Genomic DNA, 20,383 nt, shown 5'->3' with positions numbered 1-20,383 from the left:
GCGAGCCATTCTCAAATGTACCGGTAAGTCAATGTACCGTCCGTCTGTTCATCGCTATAATGTTCTGTAATCGTTGCATATCTATGTTAGCTACAGATAAATTTTCGTTGAGTACTGATCATACTGAATTCACTTTCGTTTCACAACAGTTACAGTAAGTGCTGAGATTTTTGCAGATTGTCGCCCGTCGCCGCCGTTGGTATGTAAACAACATACGGCGAGCTGTCCGCTGTTTGACATTTGATCATTATTAATTTAATAATCATAAATGTATATGCATTTTTTTGCTTCAAGTTTTCAACTTTTTTGTCTCTTTTCAAATAATTATTGATGTCTTTCATCAAATTGCGATGTTTACATGTAAATGTGTGGTCAAACGGTAAAGACTTATACTCTTCCCTGAACGATTTGTATTTTTCAGAATGCATAGTGAGGAAGGGACAAGAAATTCAGAGAACAGAAAGCCAAATCGCAGCCTATGACAGTAATGTAAATGTTACATGAAACTTCTCGAGTCAAAAGAAAATCTCTTGAAGATACTTGTGGCATGAAATGAACATGGCATTTAAAATAAATCGTACCACAATTGAATTTAATCTTTTTTCTCTCTGTCTTTTATTTAACAATAACTTTATTTGCGCTGACCATTTTTCTTGTGAAACTGGTATTTCAGAGCTTAGTTGGATAAAACACATCTTGTGCTTTCCACAGTCTGTCAGGTTTTCAACGGTGTCACTAACATTGGCCATGTTTACACGAGCGATTTTACAACTTTTGTGTACATATCTGAGCTGAATGTATTATATCATTGGAAAAGATAAAAACGTTGAAACTTATGGTACAATACAAGAAATTTTGCTGTCACTTAATTGTGTTGCTTCTTTGTTTTCAGTATCTCTGTCTATTTAAAAGTATTTCGTTTTCTTACTGTTGCTGAAATTGGTAAAAGTTTATCCCAGAGCTGACTGCTGTGGAATTATGCCAACTTATGAAGGAAATTTTGCATTTTGTAGTTTGCGGCAAATCTGCAGTAACATGCAAAATAATTTGCCGCAAATTTTACCTACTCCTGGTAGCTGTCCTGCAAGATGCCACAATTTTCTGTGAAGTTCCTGCACAGTCTTTCAGGTACTCTGTAGTTCAAAGGGCTATTGTGCAATCACAGGCTTCCACATTTCCAACACAAACTTACTGCAGTTACTGTTTTCAGCATTTCTTGCACTATATATTTGCTCAGTGCAGCTAATGTGTATAATTCGAACGAATCACCTTACAGCAAAGCTGCTGCAACTTGTTGTATTGTTGCACAGTTCCTGCACAAAGCTACCGCACAGTTACTGTTTTCATTCCTTCTTGCACCTGTGCGGCAGCAACTAATTTGCATGAGAAAAAATCGCCTTACAGCAGAGCTGCCGCAACCTGCTGTATATTGCTGCACAGTTCCTGCACAAAGCTGCCGCACAGTTACTGTTTTTATCATTTCTTGTGCCTGTGCGGCAGCAGCTAATTTGCATGCGAAAAAGTCGCCTTACAGTTGAGTTACAGTAATTGTCTGTTGCACTAGTGCCGCACCTGTGCAGGAACACTGTGCAGCAGGCTAAAAATTTTCATAAGGGATGCTATGAACATTTGGGTGGGAGAACACTGCTTATCCTGTTCCATCTATCAAAATACATAACCCATACACAGTACTACAGATTTCCCATAATACATCATGATTTGTACCAACGTAGATTCCCCTGTGAAGTCTACCATGTCTCCCATGTGTAGACAAATACTTGAACTAGTTGTAAAAATTCTGAAAAAGTACTAATGGAATTGTAAATTGAAAATTGTGCTTGATTGAGAGAGGAGACAGCATTTTTGTAAATTTTCCACTGATTGTGTCCTCAGCCATACAGAATAACTTGATGGGAAGTAGGGAGACCAGTTGCACCTGTTTTATGAAACAAAATAATATTGATTTTTTTCCAAATAGAAAAGACGAAAGAAATTTACATGCTAACTTTTTTCAGAGAATGACCCCTTCAGTTGGTCATAACTTGCTTCCCAAAACTGTGGCATTTATAGTACCTGCAGAATGTGACTTTTATGGTTATTTAACAGTTTCTTTGAAATTTATTCTTCAATATTTCAACGTACTTTTAATAGATATAATTAATCAATTATCTTGAGTCTGCATATTATTGCTTTTATGCAGAACTGAAAAAGTTGTAAAAAAAATTAACGTCGTTGGTACAAATCAAACAGGATTGCGGGTAATTTATTGTACTGTGCCGTATTTTCTCCCTTCTCATAACAATAAGAAAGACAGCTAGTGCATATTGTTTTCGTAAGGAATTTTATTCATGCACTCTCCATACTATTTTCAGGGGACCTGCTCAGTCACTCTCCTAATGTCAGCAGTGCCATATTCAAATCACAAGAGATGACACAATTTTTTTTTTCACTCGCCTGACTATTTTCAGGGGAGCTGCTAAATCACTCGCCTACCACTTGCCTGGATAGCTTCAGGAGAGTGAATTTTAGCTCTCCAGCCATTTTCAAAAAATAAGCCCTGGTTAAGGTCAAAAATCTCTTACTCAGATGTGTGGGCTGTTTCAGTTACTGCCACCACCCCTGCACATTTGCAGGGTTCCCCCCCTTTTCTTTCCTCATTTGCATATTTTTGACACTGACATGTTCATTTGAACAATGTCACATCTCAACCCCTGCATCTACCTGTACACCAAATACTGAGATGGTAGCTTTGGCAGTATGGGAGCCTTTGCGTGTGACGGACATACATCCGCAAATTCATACCCACATACATACAGACGCCATCGACTCACCATATAAGCTCGTTTTGGTATTTTATACCATGTATGAGCTAAAAAACAGGAAAGATGAGGTAGGGTCATAGATTTCTTCCATAATTAAAAAAAATTACCCAGAAAATAGAAAATCCTCCAGGCTCCCCCTGGAAGTTAATTCTGAACAGTCCCTTAGCCGGCATCACATAAAAACCCGTTTAAGCCTCAACTTTGACCACTTTTACTGAGAATCAGTGCAGATACGTATAGCCCTGCCCCACAACATGGGTAAGCCTAATTTACTTGCCACGTGCCGCGAGCCACGAGCATCAATCTGCGTGCCATGAGCCATGAGCCAAAGTTCACACTGCCTGATTAAGCATGTTAAGCAAGAAATAGGTGTATTTTCACTCAAATTTAATTCATTGATTCATTTTCATTGATAAATCATCATTCGGACTTTAACACCGCCTTCTAAATGCATGAACTGGTCACCAGCGAATGTGTGTTTACGTATTCTACATAAAGGGGCATATCCAGAAAGGGCCTCGAGAGAAATTATAGGGCTCAGGGAGGGCCAGTATTTTTCAAAATCACACTGCCCGTAAAATTGTTTACATTAAAAATTGATCAATCAAAATTCTGTACATTCATTTTGTAGACGGCATATGGTAAGGTTGCTAAATATCTAGCCATGATAATATTAGAAGATTTTTACAATATTATTTTTGAGAATTTACAACCTTTGACCTGCCCTATACCCCTCTGTAACTAAGCCTGTGGCTTATCCTACATAAGAGTCACAGAAGGCTGGTTTCTATCAAACTGTGACTGGTATGGGACACCGACCTTCGCCCCTCAAATCATCCTGTACCTCACTAATTATGCATATCTATAAATTATAGGCAAGCTAACAGAGGTGGCGGTCTGAGGCGTCGCATTATGAATTAATAAATATTTGTCAAATAAAAGATTATTGATATTGACTATAGCACGTACAGGGACGGCATAACAATTGGGGAGAGTCACTTTTCTCAGCATCATTCTGAAAAATTCGCCCTTCGTCTCTATAATTTTTTCCCAGTCCCTTACCGGCCAGCACATGTTGAATTCCGAACACACATATCGCAGGTCACCACTTTATGCATACAAGGCGTCTAAAATGTTATTTAACTGTGAAGATGAATCGATAAAGTGAATTAGAATGAAAATGCACCTATTTCTAGCATAACATGCTAATCGTACATCGTGAACTTCGGATCGTGGTTCGCGGCAGGTGTGTCCGTACCCCCACCACACCCTTTGTTTGCATCGTGTTGCTGGGGAAAGTGCTCCAGGCTACTTGGAGTCGTATTCGTAGCCCTCAGTTCCAACACAACACAAGCATGAGAGTGTTAAAAATCTTCATTGTAGCCAGTTATGACAAATTTCCCTTGCATTGAGCTCAACTCATTTTACTTTATACTCATCTCTACTAATTTTGTGGTCGGTGATCAGTCAGAGGTTTCACACAACTGGCGTATTATTACAGGGGTCGGCGGCTGACGAATAAGCATTAAAAGCAACTGTGAACGTGAACAACTAACAATGCAACATTTTACATTAAAAAACGCATCAAAAACCATATATACACGAAATCTTATTACCTTTCAAACACAATCCTCACGAAAAAGATTATAAGAGCATAGGGAAAGACCATGTAGAGATCTTCTATCTGAGGGTACCTTGCCTCATCCGAATTTCTTAGGTCAGCCCATGTAGCATTACTTGGAAGCCAAAAGCGTTCATTCCAGAACCAGGAGCTTGCGACGGGCATGGCTGTGAAATTTTTAGAGACTGCAATCCTAAACACCTCTCTTCCCCTTTCCTTTAAGTCTGTATTTGGAGTGTGAAAGGGTATGGCGACTGCCTGGAATAGAGATCCGGAAGTGAATCTTTCCATTATATTGGACGCAACCACTGACTAATAAGGGAAAGTGGCGACAAGCAGCATCACGCTCGTTTAGGTTATGCTTATTATGGGACAATATTAGCACTCTACATTTTATCCCTATTTCTAAGTTATTCATAAATAAAAGTTGCTTGCCATTATCAGTCTTTAATAACTAGCAAACTGAATTAGTCGGCTACGCCGACGCTTGCCGGTGTTTCGCAAAAATTACAAGCGGGCGTGACATCCACGGCGGCGGGCAGCCAGCTTTGGGTTGCCCAGGGAGTTTACTGAGATCTCGCGCGATTTGCACTTGCCAATGTAATTTGCAAACAAACGAATCCCTTCATATTCTTTTCGCCCGGGCCGCCATTTTGGTAAGGATGCACGAAAGTTACCGCTGAAACAATCCCTTGCCATCGACACCAGCTTTAACTTACGTGGCAATCTTAAGAATAAATAGCTGACCATTGCAATGTATCTCACTCTGTTTTAAAGTTATTTCGTCCACATATTATGATGACCATCTTTTACGGGCAAACAAAAATATGAGTACATACTCGATCATCGATGTTTATGTTGTCCTCGCACCATGCGCACACGCCACTTTCACGCATTCAGGAAATACTATAAATGTTCTAATACCTGTTGGCTATTGTTTTGATTTTATCTAAAGTAAAGGGAATGTGCGATTTATTCAGCGCCTGAACAACTTCAAGCGAGAGAAGGACTTGTCTGCGACGAGTTCTCTTCGACGTTAGATTTGAGCTCTGTTACTCATCGGAGCAACAGCTGGTTTGCTGTACGCCTGTTTGATTTTATTCATTGTCTATATACAGTAAGAATGGACGATGAAGTTTATGTAGATGTAATTACACCTGTGTAACTTGTTTGTATAGTTGTTTCAAAATTTATTACAAGATCACTACTTGTTTAAGTAGCGGCAAACAACAGGGGGATGATAGTGTTGTTTTGCAGTAGACTTCCAACCTAAATGGTTTAGATATGGCTGTGGCCGAGCTGCAAAATTGTAGCTCTATAGTGAGGCGGTCAGTGAGTTTTGGTTTTGTGACCTCGCTCACCAGTAGAGCTACAATGCCGAAGACCCTGTACGACATTTTCACAATTGAATATACAAACTTTTTTTCCTGAGTGTTACAGAAAAAAATTCTAAAAAAACTACTTAAAAGTATAGATTTACTCTTGTGATAGCTTTTTGAGTAAGATTTTCTGAGCAAATCAAAGTAAAAATTACAAAAATCGGACCATGTTTGGCAAAGATATGGCATTTTTTTTTGTGTGAAAATATATGCAAATTAGCACCAAAAAAGGTGTTTTTGGTAAAAAATCATCTTCTTCATAACCGCTTGTCAGACAGCTTTGTTATTTGGTATAAAGATCCCAAGGGATAACCCAACTTAGATTTGTTCAAATTGTGATGAAATATGCAAATCTGTATTTTTAAAGGAATTTTTTTGTCAATTTTGCTCATAACTTTATTTCATCAAAACCGCTCGTCTGACAGCTTTGATATTTTGTATACAGGTTCCTACAGATGAACTTAATATGATATATTTGAATTTATGATGAAATCTGCAATTTTGTATTTTTGTGCAATTTTTGCCATTTTTGGTCAAAAAATGTGTTATTTCACTATATGGAATATGTTGTTTTTCATTAATTTTAACCACTGCTATAGAAGTTGATATGCATGCTCCTAAAGATGACCTCCAGTACCTAAGTTGGAGACCTTATTTGCTTTTGTCATTCTTGTTTTTCCTGGTTTAAATATTTCTCGAATGGACCAATTCAAACCGAATGACGGTATTTTTACAAATTTTATTTTAGTGCGAAGAACTGAGGAAAGTTAAATTTGAATAGTAGGAAAATCTGTGCTGTTGATAAATTGCATTACTGTACTGGAAACATGTTGATGCTAAAGGAATCATTTTTTCATTGCAGAGCCAAGATGGGCAAGTTTATGAAACCAACAAAGGTTGTACTGATCCTGAATGGACGTTTTGCTGGACGCAAAGCTGTCATTGTCAAGGTACAATAATAATAACACCTAAGATAAATTTATGAACTTTAACAGCAGCTAATTTAGGACAAGTTTTATACAGTCACCAATCACACACACATACGCACACAAACAACAACGACACCAGGTTTCATTGTACAGTAATTGCAGTTTGTCATAAATGTACATTTCCTGTAATACAGTTTTGACCTCGTGCACAAGAGTGTATATTGGTAATTGCAATACTGAGTGTCTTACTATGTTAAAAGGTGTTTATATGTACCCAGCAGTTCAATATGTGTATTTCTGACCACATGCATTCTAACTAAACAACAAAAGTCTACCTTAAAAGTGTTTCATTTCAGGGAATAATAAATTCAGACCAAGCTTCAGTAACTGTAAAATGGAAATCTAACATGCAGCAAGTATGGATAAAAAACAAGTTATTTTCTTAACACAGAACTATGATGAAGGTACATCAGACAAACCATATGGACATGCACTTGTTGCTGGAATAGACAAGTATCCACGCAAAGTTACAAAGAGAATGGGAAAGAAAAAATTGGCACAGCGCTCAAAAATCAAGAGTTTCATTAGGGTTTACAACTACAACCATCTTATGCCGACACGGTAAGAGTCTACCACTGGTTAATCCTTAATGTTACATTTTTGGTCTATTGTAAGTACCCAGGGACATTGCCGGGGGGACTTATAGGTTTGGTCATGTCTGTGCGTGTGTCCGTCCATCTGTTCACGCAGATATCTCAGAGATGCCGGGAGCGATTTAATTCAAACTTGGTACGATTCTACAAGGATTACTCCTTATGTTATACATATGCCTGTCAATTTGTTTCATGATACGATTCAATATGGCTGCGTGGCGACCATTTTGTTACAATTAGCTCACCTATGTGAGTTTATCGTATAAGCTGAAGTCAATGGCGTCTGTATGTATGTGTGTATGTATGTATGTATGTATGTACGTACAGTATGTCCGTCAACATCAAAAACACGCAAACCGCTGGACGTTTCAGCTTCTTATTTGGTGTGTGGATGCATCCTGGGCTATAGATGGGATTTTGTTCAAATGAAGTCTGCATTGCCAAAATTATGCAAATGAGCTTACAAAATGTGAAAATGGTCAAGAATTGATATCTCGAACCGCTGTTTTAATTGCTTTGAAAATTTGTGTTCAAGTACCTTAGGTGAACCTTAAACAGTTTTATGAATATTGTGAAGATATCCTTAATTTTGTATTTTTACTGAATTTTTTGGTGATTTTTCTCATTTTCAGTAAAAATTATTCTTCTCTGAAACCGCCAGCTCAATCGCTCTCAAATTTGGGTTGGATCTTTGCAAGGGTGTTACTCTTCTAATTGGTTGAAATTATAACAAAATTGGGAAAATTACTATTTTGGAGCAATATTGTCATTTTTTGTCAAAAAATCTTAAACAGTATTTTCTTTTTAAAACTCCTGGACAGACAGCTTTTAATATTTGGTACACAGACGTACAGAGATGACAATAGTTAGATATGTTGAAATTGTCCTGAAATATACAAATTTGTATTTTTAGCTCTCATTTTGTGTACCAAAGTGAGCTTATTGTATAAGGTGAATCATTCATTTGCATGTCATTTACATGGCGTCTGTGTGTATGTATGTAAGTATGTATGTCTGTCTGTTAGTCCGTCCAGATCAAAACCTCCTAAACCGCAGCAGCTACCAGCTTAGTATTTGGTGTACAGGTGCACCTAGGGGTGGAGATGTGAATTTGTTCAAATGAAGATGTCAGTGTCAAAATATGCAAATGAGGTAAAAAAAGGAAAAATCCTGCAAACTGCTAAAACTCAGTAACCGTTTGTCAGATTTGATTGAAACTTGGTATGTAGGTTCCTTTAGGTATTCTAAATTAGGTGTGTACAATTGTGGATGATATTTGTGTGTTTGTATTTTTGGGTAATTTTTTTCAGTTTTTAATAAAAAAAATTTTTCTTAAACAGCTTGTCCAATAGACTGAAAGATTCAGTCGCGTGCGGGCGCTCCGGCGCACTGCGACCTACGACCCTTTACCACGACTGAAGGCACACTGTACTTGGCCGCGGCAAACTCAAAGAAAAAAAGTACCGCCCACAACTGACTTCACAGACTTTTCAAATATGTAAATCATGGTAGTGTAATTTGAATATTGCTCACGTTGGCTGTTTACGGGCATAATGAACACGCGGTAGTCAAGACAACAATGTCGATCAACTGCATCGGCAGCGTCAACATTGCATAATCGCTCTACTCGGCAGATGAAAACAACGACAAGCGGCTGGCCTATAAACTTACATGTAGATACAATATTGTCTGGCTCAATTGACGCCTATAAAAAAAACTCCATAGCGTCTTTCGCGCTGAGCGCAGCGCAGCAGAATGTGCAGTCTGCGGGGAGCTCGGAAGAAAAAGGTCGATCTTTTCGAAAACGACCGATATCGAGAAACTGAAGCAACTCTACACAAACAAAACATTACCGTACACACTAATCCAAACTTCCCTACAAAAATCCGAGGCGAAACAAACATTTTTATTAACACAAACAATCGCATAAGAATGTAGGAACACATTTTTGAAACGAATCAAACACAAACTCGACACAAAAAATTTTGGATAGTTAGGTGGGGAGCCTCTTTCACATTTTTACTTTCGCGCTGAGCGCAGCAGAATGTGCAGTCTGCGGAGAGACTGTAGACTCTCGGAAGAAAAGGTCGATCTTTTCGAAAATGACTGATATCGCCGAGAAACTGAAGCAACTCTACAGTGGAACTGACGTCTGGACATCACAGCGGAGCCTGCCTTTGTAAAAATAAACACAGTGTGCTTCGTCGATGGCAATTCCAACAAGATTCTCTTGATAGACATCGCAACTGAGTAATCTCCGCCACTCTCTCGTCATGATAGGCTCTCTAGTGAACTGAACACAACCTGGAATTTACTACGCACAATTTGTTCCTTGGTACGTACGTCGTTTCGGGGATCTGAACCGATCAAAGCCGCCTTCACACCCGTTTCACTGCACTTCTGAACTTGATCTTTCATGAGTGAAATCAGGGGCGAAATCCCCAGAGCGATCGATCCTGAACGGTTCTTAAGTGTGTCCATAACTTTCGGTGCCAGCGTGTAAATCATAGATTTCCCATACCGTGGGGCCCTGTTGGTAAAATAGCGGATACATCTCTGCCGCCGCTAAAACTCTTTGAGTGCGTCTCTTTGCTCTCTTTTTAACATAATATTATATAGGTCTACATCAGAACATTTACTGACTGCCTCGGCAATGCGAGTCGGCGATTGTTCGGATCGGCCATAATGATCAAATCGGAACGCTAGCCACAGACGTCAACGTGAGTATAGCTTCGGCCGTTCGATTTTCAATACTTCGAGTTTGAGAAGACACGTTGTGTTTGTTGACAAACGAGACATGATATAAGCTAATAGGCGGGACAAAAGCCTGGCGACAGTTTTGAATATGCTAATCACGATCACGCACTGAGTGAGCGTGTGGGCGGTCTTTTTACGCTACATACTGTCAATTAACTCGTTTCTGTAATACGATTGGTTCCAACAAAATTTTGTTGGAGAACAGGATTTCAACAGTGTGCCTTCAGTCGTGGTAAAGGGTCGTAGGTCGCAGTGCGCCGGAGCGCCCGCACTCGACTGAATCTTTCAGTCTACTTGTCCAATTGCTTTAAAAATTGGTATCCATGTTTCTCGGGATGACCTCAGTCAAGTTTGTAAAAATTGTAGTGAATTTTTAGCTCCCATATATGCATATGTATATATGCAAATGGGAGGAATTCTTATAAGGTGGCAAAATGGCGTCTGTGTGTATGTATGTATGTATGTTTGTTAGTCCGTCCAGATCAAAAACTCCTAAACCGCAACGGCTGCTGTCTTAGTATTTGGTGTACAAGTGCTCCTAGGGGTGGAGATGTGAATTTGTTCAAATGAACATGTCAGTGCCAAAAATAGGCAAATGAGGGGAAAAAAAGGAAAAATCTTGCAAATGGCTAAAACTCACTAAGCATTGGTCAGATTTGGTTAAAACTTAGTATGCAGATTCCTTCAGGTATTCTAAATTATGTGTGCAGAAATTGGGGTGAAATTTGCATGTTTGTATTTTTAGGGTATTTTTTTCTGTTTTTAGTCAAACAATCTTGTTGTCTGAAATCGCTAGTCTGATTGCTTTGAAAGTTAATATTCATGTTCCTCAGGATGACCTCAGTCATGCTTGTACAAATTAATTTCATGCGTTTCACGTTTTCATATCATTATTTTTACTTCCGGGTTTATGAAGCTCTAAAAAGTCTAGGGTCGGTGGGATAAAATTGGGGTAGGTCGGGTTATCGGAACAGCACATTTGTTTTTTTGGCCTGAGAAATTTGGATCCAGGATAATTCCAGATGTTGTAATCACCACCCACAGTGGAAGGCATTTCACTATCTGTAACTAACTTAAGTGCTGTTTACATTAGAATGATAACACTCATGGCATTAATTAAAAATCTTCAAGGTTGTAAATGTACTTCCTGTCATTTGGTCTTATGTAATACCAAGGGGTGGAACATTTGATATGCAGGAGGGGATAGGGTTTAGAAGATCAATGATGTAGCATTACTTTTTTACCAGATCCCTTGTGCATTTTTTGCCCACTCCCACCTTTTCTTTTTATCAAGCCTTCTCTGTTTTTTGTTGTTGACATTTGCTTATGTATTTAGGATCTGCTTCTCCCATTGCTATAGAAGTTGATATGCATGTTCCTAAAGATGACCTCCAGTACCTAAGTTGGAGACCTTATTTGCTTTTGTCATTCTTGCTTTTCCTGGTTTAAATATTTCTCGAATGGACCAATTCAAACCGAATGTGAGCACATAGTGTCCTTGACGGTATTTTTATTTTGACTTGTCCAGTGGACAGGTGGTTGAAAAAAAGTATTTCGAGCCCTGCTATCCCTGGGAAATATGTTTACAAGTTTGCCCACATATAAACAACGTAAAGGTCAAAGGTTTCAAGTTCCGACTTCCTGCTTTACGGACCATGAACTGCACGCAAGGCACTGGCAGGGTTTGCACTGTTCGCGACCATTTAAACGATTGGAATTAGAGAAGCTAGCTGGCTCTCCTCGGCCATCGAAATACATTGGGTGCAGTAAATTTTGGATAAAAGGTCATGATTGGCCGCAATTCGGTAATTTCTGGACACATTTCAGGAGAGCTTCTTACCTTCCCGTTTAAGTAACCTTTCCTGTCTTTCGCGATGTTGACAAACCCATAAAATCCCTGATAAATCCATGGATTAGCATAATTACGTGTGTTGACTAATTAATTACAAGATATGTATATGAGAGATAAGCGTCCTTGTAATGGGGTGTAAAATGAATAAAGAGTCAAGCGGCTAGGTTAGGTTATAACCATTTATTTTATTTACTCTGATCAGTCAGAGCATGAAGACAGTCCCTCTATCCATAGAGGGACTGTACAAAGAAAAGGAGAGGAATTGATAGAGAAAACAGTGAGGAAAACTCAAAAATAAGCTTATTAATAGTGACTAGGCCGCCTGTGTTGCCTTGAAAACTTGTATGTATGATCCTAGGGTTGGCCTTTGTCAGATTTGTTCAAATTGTGGTGAAATTTCCATATTTGTATTTTTGGGGCAATTTTCCCATTTTTGTCAAAAATCATTTTCTCCCAAAGTATTTGTTGAATTGCTGTAAAAGATTATAGTCTTGATCCTAGGGTTGTTTTCTGTCAGCTGTGTTAAAGTCATTATGAGATGGAGCATTTCATATTGCAGGGGTAAAAGATTAATTTTGACTTTTCTAATAGTAATCAACCTGTAAGAATGCAATGTCATGTATGTACTAGTACTTAGTATCTCTGTAGAACGGGAGCACACGTAGTATCTCTGTAGAACCGGAGCACAGTGTCATTGACACTATTTTTTTTTTAATTACACTACAGCAGCACTGCATATAGATTAACAATGCTTTGTAACTTCACAAATAATTTTGCATCAGAATGACTGTAAATCTGCCAAAATGTGTATTTTTCAGTCATTTCATAAATTTTCCGCGATGCAGAATTGGACAAACTGCCATATTTGGATGTGTTTACATCATAGAGTAATTTTCCTTTGGTCAAAGATTAAATTATTTTGTAAAAAGAAGTTACGTCATGTATTTTGAAAACAAGCCTATTAAAATCTATAATTTCATCAATTTTAATTTTTTTCCAATACTTGACCTTCGACCGCGAGGTTTTACATACACAAAAATCTTCATAACTTTTGAATGACTGAACCGATTTTGACCAGATAAAAAGCATTTTTCGTCATTTCCCAATCACTCTTTGGAAAATGCATTAAAAAAACAATTTAGTGATTTTAAAATTTTCACTTGGTATACCTAATTAGAGAAGCTACAGCGTCGTCATTGACGGTATTTTTTCATGTTTTTGAACCATAACTCAACTATCCCTGAACCAGGGTTCACACTAACGTTCGCCACAGTCGCAAATTGCGAATAAATGTCCGATGTGGCAAAAAAAAATTGCTACGCCTTCGCCATACGTGGCGAAAGCTCGTGACCGGGTGCCATGTTGACCCTAGACTACTTTGAAAGTCACGTCAGTCCTGCGCGATCCCAGACCGACGGTTCTCCCGAAGGACCAAGGATTTCAACATGCGGGTGTTCCTTGTGATGGATCCAAAATATGTACTGGATTATTTATGTAGCCTACTATTTGACCAACATGTCGTTTTTACAAATAAGTCTACGTTATTTTCCGCAATCCAAATTTTCCAGCACAAATGCTGCAAGCATTGTACGAAACATTTGACCACGTACGTTGCGTCAGGATGCAAGCATGAAGGGTAGTTTGAGTTCACGCCGGCCAGCATAGCAGCCACAACATATTCCAAACAGCATGCACCATCGTTAATCACGCCGGTTCTGTCACTTTTAACGTATCAAATTAACCCTTAGATCGGTCAGACTATCGAAATATTAAATATCTAGCCTTTGAACAAAATAATTCATTGCTTTGTCGTACGTCAACCGATGATCAATGGCAGAGTTCCTGACCATGCAACTGACAGACTAAAATGATGCCAACTACAAATAGTTTATTGATTGTTCTCAGCTGGGAAAGAAGCTAGGTTTAAAAAAGCTTACGGAAAAAAAAGGAAATAAGGAAACCACTGAGAAGAGAACAAAGACAGATGAACCACGGTCTAGACCATGGTCGAACAAATTTCAGCAAGGTTTTTGTCTATGCATGGAAGTATAAAATGTGAGACTACAGATGAGTTGGTTGATCATAGATTTCTCGTATTGACAAACTGCTCTTTTGATTTTTCACTGAGTTTTTAATACCAATAGTTTTCTTTGATACTTTATGGACAATGCTTTGCATAGTCAGGCAATCACTGTAATTTTATCCAGATCACCAGATAACGGTATAAAGCAGTTTTTAGCTCCCATAGCCATATGTATATATGGCAATGGAAGCTATTCTTATAGGCTAGGAAAATGTCTGTATGTCTGTATGTCTGTCCGTCAACATCAAAAACTCCAAAACCGCTGTACATTTCATCTTGATATTTGGTGTGTACATGGATGATGGGCTGTAGATGAGATTTTGTTCAAATGAAGTTGTCATTGCCAAAAATATGCAAATTAAGTGAAAAAATGTAAAAACAGTCAAAATTGAAAAAACTCAATAACCACTCAGCAGATTACATGAAAAATTAGCATGTAAGTACTTTGGGCTGACATGAAATGATTGTGCGCATCTTGGGTCAGTATCTTGGACTTGCTATTTTTCATGAATTTTTTTGTAATTTTCTCCCATTTTTGGTCAAAAAATCTCCTGCTCTGAAACCACAAGTCTGATTGATTTGAAACTTGGTATGGAAGTGCATAGGAGTGACCTTTCCCAAATTTGGGCAAATCGTGGTGAAATTTGCATATTTTTAGTTTACACGTCCATAGACTCCCATGTATAAGGCAGATCTCCATAGACTCCCATGTATAAGGCCACAAAAAATAAAATTTAGTTTCTCATCGTATTCATATTGCAAAAAGGATGCAGTGACACAATTTTTAGTCCCCAAGGATGAGTCCAGTGAGCTTATAGATTGGGTCATGTCCGTCTGTTCGTCCATCCGTGAGTCCATCCGTTCACGCAGATATCTCGGATATTTTGACAAAATGTCATGTGACCTTGATGACCTTTGATCTCAAATATACATATTTGTCCATAACTCAGTAACCACAAGTGCTACCACCCTTCATATATGGTATGATGGGACAGCTTATGACGCCACATATTGTACCTCATTAATTATGCACATATCTAATTTTGAGCGAGCCAATAGAGCTAGAGGTCTGATTTTTGGTATATAGGGATAACTTAGCAAAACAATTTTTTTTGACAAAATGTCACGTGACCTCGGTGACCTTTGACCTCAAACATACATATTTGTCCATAACTCAGTAACCCAGGGCTCGACATAAGCGCTAGCCCACTAGCCCGAGGCTAGTAAATTTTCAAGAGGACTAGTAAAAATGTCTTCGGAGGTAGTCCTGCGGACTAGTGCAATTTTCAAGTTCCGTAGTTGTCCAGGAAAGTTTATCGCTACAAAACTAATGGAACGCCGGGCCACTCATTTGATAAGAATGAACCAAGCCTAGATCATTTTATATAAAAATAAACTAACTTTTACCCAAACAAATTGGACAGTGAAACAGTGAAGCAAACTTTATTGATCACCAACTTAAAATGAAACAGTTTACCTGCTACGGAGGATCAAATTGTACTGTACACGCCATAGTAACATGGCCCCGGGAAACATGGCTCAATGCTGAGCATCTGTAACCTCCACAAATGTAATAATCTCCACAAATGTAATATCAACCACAATTGTAATAAAATGCACCCATAAATGTAATATCGCCCATAAATGTAACAAAAATCAACCATAAATGTAATAAAAACACCAACCACAAATGTAATAAATGGTAACCATAAATGTAATAAAAAAATCACCCATAAATGTAATGCTTGTCAACCATAAATGTAATAAATCTATTTTGTCGTCGCAATTGAGAAATTAGCCCTTAAATATTGATCTATGTAATAAGGAAAGCAACTCCACACATTATCCATTTCTTACTTGTTTGCGTTTAGTGTGTTTTGCATATTTGAAAGTGTATTTTACGTTTCCCTGTTTTGTGTACAGAACTGATTGGCCATGGCTAGACACAGCTGTAATCTGAACGTCAGTGCAGTCTCTACTCCAGAGTGGGGAAGACTGTATAACACTACGATCCTTTAACGCCGTTTTTTTTCGAAAATTGCCGTACTTTCTTAATCAATCGCCTCAAATTCGTCTTCAGTGGATAAATTGTGTGGAATAATCGATAGATTTTCTGTATTCCTATGTTGTCCCACTTGAAGTTTGTTCCTTCACTAGGGATGCCAGGATGTCTAATTTTGTTCTACTGTGTTCAAGGTTGTGTTCGTATTGTTTTTTACTAGATTGAAATATATGTTCTCGTCAACATGTTTTGTGTCGTAAGTTTCTGTTATAAGGTTTTATATTTCTCTGTTATTTGTTCTGAGTCATCTGTCATAAACTTTGTGTGGTATCACTGGTTGATGAGTTATTTTGACGCTTCCTTATTATGTAATTATCAGTGTCTAGAACTGCTGTTCCACTTCCATTATCTAACGGTTTGATCAGTACCTCGCCGTTTTCTGATAGCGTTCTCAAAGTATTCTATTCTGTGTTTCGGAAAGGAAACCTAGTTTCAGGAAAGTATGCAATAACATTACACTAGTCTTATTAAAGTTATTATTTACTCAGGGCATTGATAAACAAATGATCACATATGCAAGTTCAAGTTTATTACATTTATGGTTGAGTTTTATTACATTTATGGTTAAGTTGTTTATTACATTTGTGGTTGCGGGTTGTTACATTAATGGTTGACTATTTTTACCTTCTCGTGTCTATTTATAGACAGAGAAGGTATTAGAGTTGAAAACCAATATGCTGCTGTCAAGAACTTCCGTCTGTCAAGACTTCCATCTGTCAAGATCCGTTGACGTCATGCCATTGTTATGGGTCATATCATAAACTGGTGGGGGTGTTCATGGCTCAGGTTGAGGTGTGGGAGAACGATTTTGAGCTATGACAAAAATCAAAAGGGACTTAGCGGCATAGCCACAGTGTTAAGCCTTTCTCCAAGGTTTCTTAGTTGACTACAATCTATTACAGACTACTGAGCTGACGTTAGGGGTACTCACTTTGTGTTTGCTCACTCTGTGAGCGCTAGTGTTTGGTACTGAGTTGCGTGGATATCCCCTCATGGCCTCACGTGATCTGGGCCTGTTGCATAATCTGCAGATGATCAAATGCCTCCGAGTCTGAAAACTGTCATTGTGTAAGCCTGTCGGCATTTTCCTTGCATTTTTTCTCATTTAATTTTGCAAAATATCGGCGAGTACCTCAATATTTCAAGATAACCCTTTCTTCCCAATCGTTTCCTGGAGTTTCAGAGTCATATGAACGAAAATGAGTGAAAGTTTTAGACAGGAAAATCGGACGTCGGCCATGTTATATGTTTACAGTACAATCAGAAGTTTACGTGGAGGAATTAACCAACAAACACAGGAGTGTTCATGATGCCCGCCCTCTAGAGGCAGACCCTCCTATATGAAGTACCACATTTGATGCTTGTGGAAAGCTTGACCACACAATGGAGCATTTAAACTTTTAGAAAATGACAAACTGAATAAGAAGGTATTCAGAAAATGTCAAATACTGAGGAAAAATGTGCAAATATTCAAAATAAACAGGTTAACTGATTGGTCAGCTATAAAAAACAATGAAAATGTTTATGATCAAAAGTTTTTGAGATACGCACATTTTAACAAATACAGAAATTATTAACATTATAAATATAAGACCTAACTATTTATTAGGGATGGGACAGGTTGGAAATGAGGGGTGAGAGACAAAGGCACTCCTATTGCTGCATGTGGATGCAGCCACACCATTTCATTTACAGCATACTTATTCACTGTGTTGTGTTCAAGTTCCATATTGTACTGACTGTCATACAAGGATAACATAAGCAAATCAAATCAAATTAGAAAAGGATCAATGCTGTTGTGTGGATTTTGCTGAACATGGCTGATATTTCACCCTATATATTTGGTATCCAGCAAAGGCATATTTTGATGTAAAGTCAAAATGAACACTACATTGCTGAAAATATATTTTACCGTTTCTGCATGAATTTTTCTTTTTTAAATTATAGTATATTAGTACTTCAAACAGATTAACAGTTATCGTGATGTCAACCCATAATTTTACATCACAAAGACTGCAATTCTGCCATTTTTTTTTGTTTTTCAGTCATTTTATAAATTTTGCACTGCACAAGATGATTGAACAAATTGCAATGTTTGACTTTGTAAACTCAAAGAATAAAAATCCTTTGGTCACAAATTAAATTATTTTTTGAAAAGAAATTTACTCTTAAACACTTTTAGCATATATTCTTTACACGGTCATGTATTTCAAGGAAAATATGCCTATTAAAACAGTAATTTCTTCACTTTCAATTTTTTTCAATACTATGACAATTCAGCCATGAGGTTATACAAACACAAGACCAGATAGGCGTTTTTCATCATTTCCACAGGACTCTTTGGAAAATCCATTAAAAACAGTTAAAAGTGACTGGAAATGATCACTTTGTATACATTTAATTTACAGATGCCAGGTTGTGTATTTCACATGCACTCAGGTCAGTAAGGAAGTGCGTCATTACTATTTTGGACTGTTAATTCTTATTTCTGAATTGTTTAACTTTTTTCCACATTGAACTATCTTTAGGCAGTTTATACTGTAGCTTAGAATTTTTTTGATTGATGTATTTAATCATCTTTTGGGTTCTTTGGGTCCATATCCCACCTCATGCCCCTACATCATCAACTACTGTATTTACCAACAACTCCATGCCAACAACCAATTACCTGACCTGGCCACACATTAGAGAAGGTACAGCGTCATTGACGGTATTTTATTACATTTGTGGTTGATTTTATTACAATTGTGGTTGATATTACATTTGTGGAGATTATTACATTTGTGGAGGTTACAGCATCAAACGGAATTGTCTGCACGTCGTGTATTTTGGTTTGCTTGAAGCTCATCACTTCGCCTAAAACATGAGCAACCCCACCATTTCGTTCAAACACTGTATCCTTGCCTTTCAAAGAAGATTTTTCTCAAGATTTCTTCAGGGGCATTCCCAAACAACACCTCCGATAGTTCGTAGCCAGCTTGACCCTGCTTTAGAATGCCTCCACATGCTGACCTCCATATATAGTCAAGACCCCCTAGCTTGATTGAAGCTGATCTTAAAAAGAGCCATCTAGCTTGCCAAAACAGTGCTATGGCAAGTTGCTACTGCTTGTACAGGTGTGAAATTCCTCACAGATACTAACTTGGTGCTAGCAACTTATTGTTTTGCCATTTTAGTGGAAAAGTGTAAATTATTGGGGCAATAATAGTGAAGTGAACCCCAAAACAGTAGTGAAAAAACAACGTATGAAATGGGTGTATCAGACTGTTGTATCCAATCACTTCTGGGAGTCATTGGTTATTTTTGTGCTAATCACATTTTGTTACCAGTAACTGGCAAAAACTCATAAAAGACACAAGCACATGAAATGGTAAAATGCAAAATTTTTACTATTAAAAACAAAATTTTTCACAAACCATTATTACAAATGAGAGGTCCTCCCCACAAGCTGGTCAATTTTAAAATGTGATATATGTCAAAAATATGATGGCACTCCACAGGAACATTTGTGAATGGCTGTATGAATTTCAGTTCTGGAGAAACAAGTCTGTCCCCATTATGAACAAACATGTTCTTTGCAAATTAATGGTGCACTACCTGAGCTATGAAGAATTTTCCAACAAATTCATTCCTACGTCTGATTTTATTCTTGATGGTAATAGGCTATTTTCATGACCTCTCCTCCTACACAGGACATTTCATTCAGGTTATTTTTGTGGTTTATATATGATTCAAAGTTAACATTTTGCAGTAAGCAAATGTGCTAGTCTTGCATGAAAGTTAGTTATTGGGTTTAAAAACCTTTGCGACAAAAAATATGAGAATGGTCATATACACCTCTTTACAACATGAGAGCAACATTTGGCTTTGCTTTAGCAGGACTAGTAGATTTCATTTAGGACTACTAAAAATGAACTGCTACTAGTCCTTCGGGCTAGTGGATGATTTGACCTTGCGTCGAGCCCTGGTAACCACAAGTGCTACAGCCTTCATGTATGGTATGATGGGACACCTTATGACGCCACATATTGTACCTCATTAATTATGCGCATATCTAATTTTGAGCGAGCCAATAGAGCTAGAGGTCTGATTTTTGGTATATAGGGATAACTTAGCAAAACGATTTGTTTGACAAAATGTCACGTGACGTCGGTGACCTTTGACCTCAAATATACATATTTGTCCATAACTCGGTAACCACAAGTGCTACAGCCTTCATGTATGG

The 20,383-nt window shown here is 37.9% G+C and overlaps 2 protein-coding genes across 5 annotated transcripts in view; one reads left to right on the top strand and one right to left on the bottom strand.

The window, feature by feature from the left end:
- LOC139141338 (ceramide synthase 6-like) overlaps nucleotides 1-4,725 on the bottom strand; it is a 281,300-nt gene extending 276,575 nt beyond the window's left edge. For 3 of the 4 annotated variants that reach the window (XM_070710972.1, XM_070710975.1, XM_070710973.1), the window contains exon 1: nucleotides 4,439-4,725. In XM_070710972.1, coding sequence (XP_070567073.1) covers nucleotides 4,439-4,608 — 170 coding nt within the window. In that variant the 5' untranslated portion in view covers nucleotides 4,609-4,725. The remainder of the gene's footprint in view (nucleotides 1-4,438) is intronic. The other variant, XM_070710974.1, reaches the window with a different exon arrangement.
- A 260-nt stretch (nucleotides 4,726-4,985) lies between these two features.
- Nucleotides 4,986-20,383, top strand: part of LOC139141341 (large ribosomal subunit protein eL27) — a 39,915-nt gene continuing 24,517 nt past the window's right edge. Inside the window, exons 1-3 of the mRNA XM_070710977.1 lie at nucleotides 4,986-5,099; nucleotides 6,685-6,772; nucleotides 7,203-7,372. Of these exons, the coding sequence (XP_070567078.1) occupies nucleotides 6,692-6,772; nucleotides 7,203-7,372 (251 nt within the window). The 5' untranslated portion in view covers nucleotides 4,986-5,099; nucleotides 6,685-6,691. The remainder of the gene's footprint in view (nucleotides 5,100-6,684; nucleotides 6,773-7,202; nucleotides 7,373-20,383) is intronic.

Source organism: Ptychodera flava, chromosome 9 (genome assembly GCF_041260155.1).
Source record: "Ptychodera flava strain L36383 chromosome 9, AS_Pfla_20210202, whole genome shotgun sequence".
NCBI lineage: Eukaryota > Metazoa > Hemichordata > Enteropneusta > Ptychoderidae > Ptychodera > Ptychodera flava.
The sequence above is the reverse complement of the archived record's forward strand: the minus strand, read 5'-3'. Positions and strand labels throughout refer to the sequence as shown.